Genomic DNA, 12,028 nt, shown 5'->3' with positions numbered 1-12,028 from the left:
ATATCATCAAAAGGTTGAGAGAATGTGGAGAAATCACTGCAGGTAAGCCATGATATTACACACCTTGGATCCCTCAGGCGCTACTGCATCAAAAAGCCACATCAGTGTGTAAAGGATATCACCACATGGGCTCAGGAACACCTCAGAAAACCACTGTCAGTAACTACAGTTGGTCGCTACATCTGTAAGTGCAAGTTAAAACTCTACTATGCAAAGCCAAAGCCATTTATCAACAACACCCAGAAACGCTTGGCTGGGCCCAAGCTCATCTAAGATGGACTGATGCAAAGTGGAAAAGTGTTCTGTGGTCTGACAAGTCCACATTTCAAATTGTTTTTGAAAACTGTGGACCAAAGAGGAAAAGAACCTTCCGTACTGTTCTAGGGTGAAAGTGTAAAAGGCAGCATGTGTGATGGTATGGGGGTGTATTAGTGGTCAAGACATGTTCTAGGGTGAAAGTGTAAAAGGCAGCATATGTGATGGTATGGGGGTGTATTAGTGGTCAAGACATGTTCTAGGGTGAAAGTGTAAAAGGCAGCATATGTGATGGTATGGGGGTGTATTAGTGGTCAAGACATGTTCTAGGGTGAAAGTGTAAAAGGCAGCATGTGTGATGGTATGGGGGTGTATTAGTGGCCAAGACATGTTCTAGGGTGAAAGTGTAAAAGGCAGCATGTGTGATGGTATGGGGGTGTATTAGTGGTCAAGACATGGGTAACTTACACATCTGTGAAGGCACCATTAATGCTGAAAGGTACATACAGCTTTTGGAGCAACATATGTTGTTATCATGGACGCCCCTGCTTATTTCAGCAAGACAATGCCAAGCCAGGTGTTACAACAGCGTAGTAAAAGAGTGTGGGTACTAGACTGGCCTACCTGTAGTCCAGAAATGTGTGAAGGCTAAAATATGAGAAGGAAGACTGTTGAACAACTTAAGCTGTACATCAAGCAAGAATGGGAAAGAATTCCACTTCAAAAATGTGTCTCCTCACTTCCTAAACCTTTACTGAGTGTTGTTAAAAGGAAAGGCCATGTAACACACTGGTAAAAATGCATTTTTTGCAACGTGTTGCTGCCATTAAATTCTAAGTTCATGACTATTTGCAAAAAAGAAGAAAGTTTGTCAGTGTGAACATGAAATATCTTGTCTTTGCAGTCTATTCAATTGAATATAAATTGAAAAGGATTTGTTGTATTCTCTTTTTATTAACATTTACACACCGTGACAACTTCACTGCTTGTGTAGTTTGTATATTGTTATGCAAACACCTTTAGAAAAGTACAAAGTGTTGGTGTGGACATGTGTTCCTCACACTCACATATGGGTTGACTAGCATGTTCACCTGGGATGTGCTGCGCCCCCTGCTGGGACCCTGGACAGGAAGTAGAATAGTCAAATGCCTTGGTGTTTGCAGGCAGCGTGCAAAGAGATTGCAGGACAGACACGGTCTAGGCCGGTGAAAGTGTGATGTTTCTTGTAGAGTTGACGACATCACCATGGCACACACTTTTGTATCATCAGTAGTGGCAACTTGGGTTTAGCAAGTTCCCCTGAAGGCAGGCCACTTGTAATGAGAAGGTGGTGTGAGGCTGCTCTCTTCTGCACTGGAGGGCAAAGACTTTGCTCTGTGCAAGTTCCCAAACCCACGCCTCGCCCTCGCTCCAAACAACAACAATTCTGCGTGTGTGAGAAGTGCAGCCTGGTGCAGAACTCTGCTGTCCAAATCCACTTTGATGTGCAGCTCACAGCGCTCCATTTGTAAAGCAGGCCAGCGATGTCTGCATGTACCTTCTTGTTCATGGAGAACCTGCACGCCCACCTCAGAGACCAGGTTTTACCCTATGTCCACGTTAGGAGTGAAACTCAATATAGGAGCATTGTGCATGAATGTTGTACACGGAGATATACTTGTAGAAATAGCAAATACATTACAACACATTGTGGTACTGATATCTAGCAGGGGTGTCAAAAGATACATTTTCAAATAAATGACATTTTGTATTTGCAATGATTCTTAATCGATTCAAAAAGTATGTATGTATCTATATATATATATCTATATATATACTGTGTATATATATATCTATATATATATATTAGGGCTGCAACTAACGATTAATTTGATAATCGATTAATCTGTCGATTATTACTTCGATTAATCGATTAATAATCGGCTAAAGGAGACAAACTACATTTCTATCCTTTCCATTATTTTATTGGAAAAAAAACAGCATACTGGCACCATACTTATTTTGATTATTGTTTCTCATCTGTCTGTACATGTTGCAGTTTATAAAAAATAAAAACTTTAAAAAAATAAAAAAATAAAATAAAAAAATTGCCTCTGCGCATGCGCATAGCATAGATCCAACGAATCAATGACTAAATTAATCGCCAACTATTTTTATAATCGATTTTCATCGATTTAATCGATTAGTTGTTGCAGCCCTAATATATATATATATATATATATATATATATATATATATATATATATATATATATATATATATATATATATATATATATATATATATATATATATATATATATATATATATATATATATATATATACACACTACCGTTGAAAAGTTTGGGGTCACCCAAACAATTTTGTGGAATAGCCTTCATTTCTAAGAACAAGAATAGACTGTCGAGTTTCAGATGAAAGTTCTCTTTTTCTGGCCATTTTGAGCGTTTAATTGACCCCACAAATGTGATGCTCCAGAAACTCAATGTGCTCAAAGGAAGGTCAGTTTTGTAGCTTCTGTAAGGAGCTAAAGTGTTTTCAGATGTGTGAACATGATTGCACAAGGGTTTTCTAATCATCAATTAGCCTTCTGAGCCAATGAGCAAACACATTGTACCATTAGAACACTGGAGTGATAGTTGCTGGAAATGGGCCTCTATACACCTATGTAGATATTGCACCAAAAAGCAGACATTTGCAGCTAGAATAGTCATTTACCACATTAGCAATGTATAGAGTGTATTTCTGTAAAGTTAAGACTAGTTTAAAGTTATCTTCATTGAAAAGTACAGTGCTTTTCCTTCAAAAATAAGGACATTTACATGTGACCTCAAACTTTTGAACACTAGTATATATATATATATATATATATATATATATATATATATATATATATATATATATATATATATATATATATATATATATCCATCCTTTCAACATTCATGAATTGGCTCCACAAACTCAGACATTCATCAGAATTGGTAGAAAATGTGATAATGACACCTTGAAGTGCCGAATGGGTCAGTACCTATTGGTACCCATTCGTGGTGGGCGGAGTCTGGCGGCGAAAACTGCTCCTCGCCATCAACCATCAAACTGCCATGACAGCACTTTAGGCGATCAGATCACCTTCTAAACTGACATGAGGCTTTTAGGTCGGGGTCTGATCATGATTAGACGCCCCCTTGTGGTGGAAAATGATAACCGCCTTAATTTTCTTCCACACGCTCTGGCCTGCCGACTCATGTGAAGGTGCGAGGGCCCTCTTAACGATGCTCGCAGCTCTTAATTATTGTTATTATTGTTGGTGTTGTTGTGATTTGTTATTATTACAGTTTTAATGAGTTGTATTTATGCAGTGTTTTATGGCAGAAACAAATGAACAATGGCCTGAAGAAGGTAGCCATTGCCTGCAAAAGGCACAACAGCGTCAATGGGGATCCGGGAAAAAGGGGTTATAAGTGTGGTTTAGGCCTGCACGCAGAATTATTTTATGCAAACTAAATCTGGTTTTATGATGGTGGCACTTGGCATAAGACTGCCTCACCCTGACTAGTTGGTTCTTCTTGAGGTTTGTGTGGGTGTAGACTAAGGGCCACACAAAACATAAGTTTATTAAAGTACGTCTTTAATCAGGCATGTGATTTTTACGTCTATAGTCGAAAATACATATTTTTTATCTCTGTAAAAATATAAAAAAATATTTTCCGTTTTTCTTCGTTTTTTACGACCTACAATGTGTGTTAATATCTTGATCCGTCTCTTTGCCATACCTGCCGAAAACTACAGTTTTCCCGTAATGAGTATGATTTTTGATAATCCAGTGGTAAAAACTACGGTTTTCCATTAAAAATGATGAACTTAAAAATCGGTGTTTTACAACAAGACCGTAGCTGACATTGTGGTCATTATTTCTACTCTTTATATTTTGACGTTGAATAGTTGAGTCATTTTGAAACATAAACAACATATTTGTTGTTTCATGCTATAAATCGCAAATGGCTATAGAATAAACATTGTTTGTACTCTTTGTGATTTTTGCATTTTGGAGCAGTTAAAAGTGGAGAGGGAGTCGAAGGGACAGAAATTGGATCTAAAAATCCAAGGCAGAATCCACTAAAGCAGAAACTAAAATGAAAATGAAAGCTGCTCATAAATGTGCCAGGAAGACGCATGTCAGAGTCATCAAAGCAAAAATGCCAAAGTAATGTGAAAATAATGTCAATAACTAGATGAACCATCTGTGGGTGTGACGTGAACACTAGTAAGGTTGTAAATACTGTATAGAGTAGACTAACCCATGTGGTTCCTGTGGATGTGAACACAATTACTGTAGTGACTAAATAACATAGTGACTGAAACAGACATAGTAATGTGTAAATAATGTCAATAACTAGATGAACCATCTTTGGCTGTGAAGTGAACACTAGTAAGGTTGTAAATACTGTATAGAGTAGGCTAACCCATGTGGTTCCTGTGGATGTCAACACAATTACTGTAGTGACTAAATAACATAGTGACAGAAACAGACATAGTAATGTGTAAATAATGTCAATAACTACATGAACCATCTGTGGCTGTGAAGTGAACACTAGTAAGGTTGTAAATACTGTATAGAGTAGGCTAACCCATGTGGTTCCTGTGGATGTGAACACAATTACTGTAGTGACTAAATAACATAGTGACTGAAACAGACATAGTAAAGTGTAAATAATGTCAATTAGTAGATGAACCATCTGTGGCTGTGAAGTGAACACTAGTAAGGTTATAAATACTGCATAGAGTAGGCTAACCCATGTGGTTCCTGTGGATGTGAACACAATTACTGTAGTGACTAAATAACATAGTGACTGAAACAGACATAGTAATGTGTAAATAATGTCAATAAGGGGATGAACCATCTGTGGATGTGAAGTGAACACTAGTAAGGTTGTAAATACTGTATAGAGTAGGCTAACCCATGTGGTTCCTGTGGATGTGAACACAATTACTGTAGTGACTAAATAACGTAGTGTCTAAAACAGACATAGTAATGTGTAAATAATGTCAATAACTAGATGAACCATCTGTGGCTGTGAAGTGAACACTAGTAAGGTTGTAAATACTGTATAGAGTAGGCTAACCCATGTGGTTCCTGTGGATGTGAACACAATTACTGTAGTGACCATACTTGCCAACCCTCCCGTTTTTAGCGGGAGAATCCCGGTATTCAGCGCCTCTCCCGACAACCTCCCGGCAGAGATTTCCTCCCGACAAACTCCCGGTATTCAGCCGGAGCTGGAGGCCACGCCCCTTCCAGCTCAATGCGGACCTGAGACTGAGTGGGGGCAGCCTGTTCTCACGTCCGCTTTCCCACAATATAAACAGCTTGCCTGCCCAATGACGTCATAACATCTCGGGCTTTTAGAGAGTAGAGTGCACAACTGCGCACACAACAGGGAGACGAAGCAGAAGAACGAGGACATTACAGACATGGCGACGCCGTCGACGAGCAAGATGAAGAAATACGCTGGCAAGTTCCGAAACGAATGGGAACAAGAATTTCAGTTCATCCAGGACAGTTCGAAGGGGAAGGGGTATGTTGCCTGTAAATATGTAGAACAGACTTCTCCATTGAACACGGTGGCCGAAATGATATACTCGTCATGAACGGAGAAGTTAAACAGGACAATACTGCCATCTAATGGATAGCCACCGGAAGACTGAAATTCAAGTATTTCTTTTATGTAAATAAAATAAATAAATATATATATATGTATGTATGTATGTATGTATGTATGTATGTATGTATGTATGTATGAATGTATGTGTGTGTATATATATATATATATATATATATATATATATATATATATATATATATATATACTACCGTTCAAAAGTTTGGGGTCACATGGAAATGTCCTTATTTTTGAAGGAAAAGCACTGTACTTTTCAATGAAGATAACTTTAAACTAGTCTTAACTTGAAAGAAATACAACGGAGAAGTTAAACAGGACAATACTGCCATCTAATGGATAGCCACCGGAACACTGAAATTCAAGTATTTCTTTTATGTAAATAAAATAAATAAATATATATATATGTATGTATGTATGTATGTATGAATGTATGTGTATATATATATATATATATATATATATATATATATATATATATATATATATATATATATATATATATATATACTACCGTTCAAAAGTTTGGGGTCACATGTAAATGTCCTTATTTTTGAAGGAAAAGCACTGTACTTTTCAATGAAGATAACTTTAAACTAGTCTTAACTTGAAAGAAATACACTCTATACATTGCTAATGTGGTAAATGACTATTCTAGCTGCAAATGTCTGCTTCTTGGTGCAATATCTACATAGGTGTATAGAGGCCCATTTCCAGCAACTATCACTCCAGTGTTCTAATGGTACAATGTGTTTGCTCATTGGCTCAGAAGGCTAATTGATGATTAGAAAACCCTCGTGCAATCATGTTCACACATCTGAAAACACTTTAGCTCGTTACAGAAGCTACAAAACTGACCTTCCTTGGAGCAGATTGAGTTTCTGGAGCATCACATTTGTGGGCTCAATTGAACGCTCAAAATGGCCAGAAAAAGAGAACTTTCATCTGAAACTCGACAGTCTATTCTTGTTCTTAGAAATGAAGGCTATTCCACTAAATTGTTTGGGTGACCCCAAACTTTTGAACGGTAGTGTATATATATATATATGAAATATATATGAAATATTTGAGTTGGTGAATTCTAGCTGTAAATAACCACGCCCCCCACCCCCTACCCCCCACCTCCCGATATTGGAGGTCTCAAGGTTGGCAAGTATGGTAGTGACTAAATAACATAGTGACTGAAACAGACATAGTGATTCATTTGGATGAATGAGGTGTATATTTATGTCAAGTAAAACATCTTTAAATGCTGCTTTTCTTTGCTCATGTTTGCATGTTCAATCGCCCACTGAGTGCATCTTGTTTCCAGGTGAATGGGATCCCACTCATAGGAGAGACACACAAGGAGGTGATCAACATCCTGAAGGAGCTGCCTCTCTTTGTGTACCTGGTGTGCTCTCGCGTCGTACCCCCCGCCATCCCCGACAGCGAGGAGGACGAGGAGGAGGACGCCCAGCTCACCCTGAAGGAGCTGCTGGCTGAGTTCAATGACAAGGTGAAGTGTGGGAATATGCAGATGTAACCATGACAATGGCTCGTCTAGCGCCAGCTCTCCTTGTGCTGTCGCAGCTGGACCAGGGCTGCGTCATCCCCTGCCCGACAGCTGAGGACATCACCAAGCGGGGCGTGCCCCCCATGTCGCCTCCTTTGGCCATGTGGGAGAGGGGGGCGCAGGTGGTAGAGCTGGAGAAAGGCGAGTCGGGATTGGGCTTCAGTATCCTGGACTACCAGGTAATAGACGTGCCCCTGAGCCTCTCTAAAAATAGACCAGACAGGAATAAGCCGCGGTCTTAGAACATCAGAGTGCAGGAAACAAGAGAAAGCAATGGTTCCTTTGTGGAAGTCCAAAGGAGAGTTCATCTGCAAAACTCGGCTAAAAACTTTTCCTGAAAAAGATGAAACCACAGTTGCACTGTGGGAGGAAAACGTTGCAGAGATTGTAAAAATATGATCAAAACAAGCCTTATTCCCAGGATCGCTCTGGCTGATAACACAATTAAAAATAAATATAAATGGGGACATTGCCGCTTGGAAATGAAGCCAGAGCTTTTATTATGCATTATTTGTTTGGAGAGGAGACCTTTCATCTTCCTCCAAAAATGTGTCATTCCTCCGTCTTCCAGGATCCGGAGGACGCCACCAAAACAGTTCTGGTGATCCGCTCCTTGGTCCCGGGTGGCGTGGCTGACCGAGATGGCCGCCTGCTCCCCGGGGATAGACTCATGTTTGTCAACGAGTGCGACCTGGAAGGCTCCAGTCTGGATTACGCCGTGCACGTGCTGAAGTCCACGGGCTACGGCCCCGTGCACATCGGTGTTGCCAAACCGCTGCCGGTATGTCCAGAAGAATTCATTTGATTTATCGTTAAAGGAGACCTTTGACGCTTCTATTCTTAACACGCTTCCTTGTGGTCCAGATTATTAGGGTTCGCATGTACCCTGTATAAAGGACTCCCACAGGGAGTCCTTTATACAGGTACAAAGGAACCTATTGAAATTGTAAGGTTGATTATTATTCCGCAGCTTTGCGCACTACTTTGCCCCCCTTAACATACTCACCAAATTTTTTACACACATACAAAAACTGGGACAGCACACTTTAGTAAAAAAACCAAACCCCAAAAATTTAAATTGCGCTCTAGCGCCCCCTAGGAAAAAAACAAAAACAAACTGCCTGTAACTCCCACTAGGAAGGTCGTAGAGACATGAAACAAAAACCTGTATGTAGGTCTCACTTAGACCTACATTTCATATGTTCACATCCTCGGGCAAAAACCAACAGGAAGTTGGCAATTTCCCCTTCAACACAAAAAATGACTAAAAACACTTATTTTTGCCTCTTTGAGCTGTAATTTGACCCCTTTAAAATACTTCAAAACTCACCAAACTTTTTACACACATCGGGACTGGTGGAAATTGCGATCTAAAAAAAACCGAACCCCGAAACTCAAAATTGCGCTCTAGCGCAATTTTTGAATACCGTATTTCCTTGAATTGGCGCAGGGAATATAGTATTCGCACGTCTAGAATTACTGCCGGGTCAAACTCGTTTCTCAAAATAATTAACGCATGCTTGGCCTTATCGCCGGTTTATTATTGAAGCTGGATCAAATTCGTTTCGCAAAATATTAATTTTATTATCGCATGTCTATAATTTTCGCCGGGTCAAACTCGTTTCGCAAAATATTTAGCATATGGCTAGAACTTCCACCGGGTCAAGTTCGTTACGTCACGAGTGACGCATCTGTCCTCATTTTCAAAATGGAGGAAGCTGCTTTCAGTAGTTTACAATCGCACAAAGGAAAAAAGATAAAGAGCTTTTCAGTAGGATTTAAGGTCCAAGCTATTGAATACCGGTACAGTATGCTAAAAAGAACAGTAAGCAGCTATGTTTTATTAATATACCGTAGCTGCGTGTGTCTAATACTGTATAAGTCATTAAATGACTCCCGCCTCCTGGTGGTAGAGGGCGCTGCCGCGCTAGTGATCCTTCTTGCGACTTTCGGTACTGCAGAAGAAGTGAACACACGCAGCAAGAGATTTATTTTTTTTCCTCTGCCTGAACTTTTAACATGGAGGATTACATATCGGTATCTAAAATAAAACAGTTTTCTAAACTGGACTTTCAATCGAAGCAGGAGGTAATAATTAAAGGAATATCTCCATCGAAACAGAGACTTTTAAAACTGAAGAAAGAAAATAAGGAAGACTTCTATAAACAAGTTATCGATGCTTTTGGTCAGAAGGAGCTGCAAATGGACTCCATTTATAAGTACAGGTAAGACCATAATAACGTTATTTTTTATTAAATGTGCTTTTCATGATGGTATGCTTACATCACACTCAAAGCGCACGCCTAAATTTACCGCATTCCTTTTGGTAAACGCCGGAGTGAGAAGAGGTTTTAAAATAATTACCGCATGCACGGCCATCCCGCCGGTTTCCGGTAAACGCAGGTGTGACAGGAGGTTTTAAATTAATTAACGCCCCTGCGGCTATTCAAGGAAATACGGTAAAACAGAGACAAAACGGCTTCTCAGAGGAAAACACAGACAAAACTGCTTGTAACTTCCGGTAGGAACGTTTTAGAGACATGAAACAAAAACCTCTACGTAGGTTTAACTTAGACCTACATTTCATAGATTGACATCCTTCAGCAAAAATCAACAGGAAGTTTGATATCCCCACTTCAAAACAAATTTTTTTTAAAAAGCGGTCACCAAACATCAAACATTATCTCCTCTGAGCGCGTTTGTTGTTTTGGCTTCAAACTGCTACAGGAGAGAGATTGAACCCTTCTGATTAAAAGTTGGCGAAAGCGTTTTAATAAGTGCTACTGTTTTGATTTTACGAGCCTTCAAAGAAAAGAACCACTGTGCTGCAGCACCTAGGAAAAAAACACGAGACACAACTTCCTCTAACTCCCAGTACGAATATCGTAGAGACATGCAACAAAAACCTCTATGTAGGTCTCACTCAGGACTACCACTGGACAAAAGTATTGGGACACCTAGGACTAGCACCAGCCAAAATGCGGACCCGACCAACGCTGCTTGCAGCTTTAATTTGATATGTTTTGGTGTACATTTACCGTAGTTTCCCGTATATAAGCCACACCCATTACATTTTAGGCCAAATAATTGTTTTCTACATATTAGCTCCACCAGACTATGACACAGATATATACGTTTGGAAATGAGTTATTTACACAGAAATATTTACCTTAATTGTTTCGAAACTGCAGTAAAACGGCTGATCAAACAAAACAGAAGTCATGGTCATGGACCCACTAGCTGCGCAAGCTAGCTCTCCAATCGGCTAAACAGACTCAATAACTCAACGCTGACGTTTTGGTGAATTTACTGAGGAATTTGTGAAAGTGACAACAAAACAAAAAGAATGCCATTGTAAGTTAATAATAATAACAACTACATATTAGTTCATGCTAACAACGCTAGCTTCATTACATCACAATGGCACATAGGAAAACACTCCTACAGACGTCACACATGGGACGGTTTAGTAATTAAGAATTGTTTTAGTTATATTGTAAAACTTACAAACGCTGCCTGGCGTGATGAACAGAGAATCCATACGAGTAGAAACGCTATGGACGGCTAGAAGACGGAACGGCACTTGTGCTTCCAGTTGAAAGCACCAAATGGAAGGACACAGCAGTACCTGCCGTGAGCGAACGCGTCCTAAAGATGGCGCCGTAGCACAAGCAATAATACGCATTTTCAGTGTCCTGCTTGTTTTTTTTTCAAAACTATTTGCATTATGAGTATGTCAATGGATAAAAAATCCATAAATTAACTGCACCGTTTTATAAGCCGCATGTTTCAAAGTGTAGGAACATTTATGTCAGGCCCATATGAGAATGTCAGGCCCATATGAGAATGTCGGGCCCATACGAGAATGTCAGGCCCATACAAGAATGTCAGGCCCAAATAGGAATGTCAGGCCCACACAAGTATGTCAGGCCCATACAAGAATGTCAGGCCCATACAAGAATGTCAGGCCCACACAAGTATGTCAGGCCCATACAAGAATGTCAGGCCCATACGAGAATGTCAGGCCCATACAAGTATGTCAGGCCCACACAAGTATGTCAGGCCCACACAAGTATGTCAGGCCCATACGAGAATGTCAGGCCCATACAAGTATGTCAGGCCCACATAAGAGTGTCAGGCCCATACAAGTATGTCAGGCCCATATAAGTATGTCAGGCCCATACAAGTATGTCAGGCCCACACAAGTATGTCAGGCCCATATAAGAGTGTCAGGCCCATACAAGTATGTCAGGCCCACACAAGTATGTCAGGCCCACACAAGTATGTCAGGCCCACACAAGTATGTCAGGCCCATATAAGAGTGTCAGGCCCATACAAGTATGTCAGGCCCATACAAGTATGTCAGGCCTATACAGGAATGTCAGGCCCATACAAGAATGTCAGGCCCATACAAGAATGTCAGGCCCATACAAGAATGTCAGGCCCATACAAGTATGTCAGGCCCATATAAGTATGTCAGGCCCATACAAGTATGTCAGGCCCATACAAGAATGTCAGGCCCATACAAGTATGTCA

At 40.0% G+C, this 12,028-nt stretch overlaps 1 protein-coding gene across 1 annotated transcript in view; it reads left to right on the top strand.

Annotated features, from left to right (window-relative positions):
- LOC133633441 (multiple PDZ domain protein-like) overlaps positions 1–12,028 on the top strand; it is a 149,092-nt gene that overhangs the window by 45,244 nt on the left and 91,820 nt on the right. Inside the window, exons 15-17 of the mRNA XM_062025967.1 lie at positions 7,250–7,435; positions 7,510–7,671; positions 8,064–8,273. Coding sequence (XP_061881951.1) covers positions 7,250–7,435; positions 7,510–7,671; positions 8,064–8,273 — 558 coding nt within the window. The remainder of the gene's footprint in view (positions 1–7,249; positions 7,436–7,509; positions 7,672–8,063; positions 8,274–12,028) is intronic.

Source organism: Entelurus aequoreus, linkage group LG18, assembly GCF_033978785.1.
Source record: "Entelurus aequoreus isolate RoL-2023_Sb linkage group LG18, RoL_Eaeq_v1.1, whole genome shotgun sequence".
In the NCBI taxonomy this organism is placed as follows: domain Eukaryota; kingdom Metazoa; phylum Chordata; class Actinopteri; order Syngnathiformes; family Syngnathidae; genus Entelurus; species Entelurus aequoreus.
This window is presented reverse-complemented; position numbering and strand designations above follow the sequence as displayed.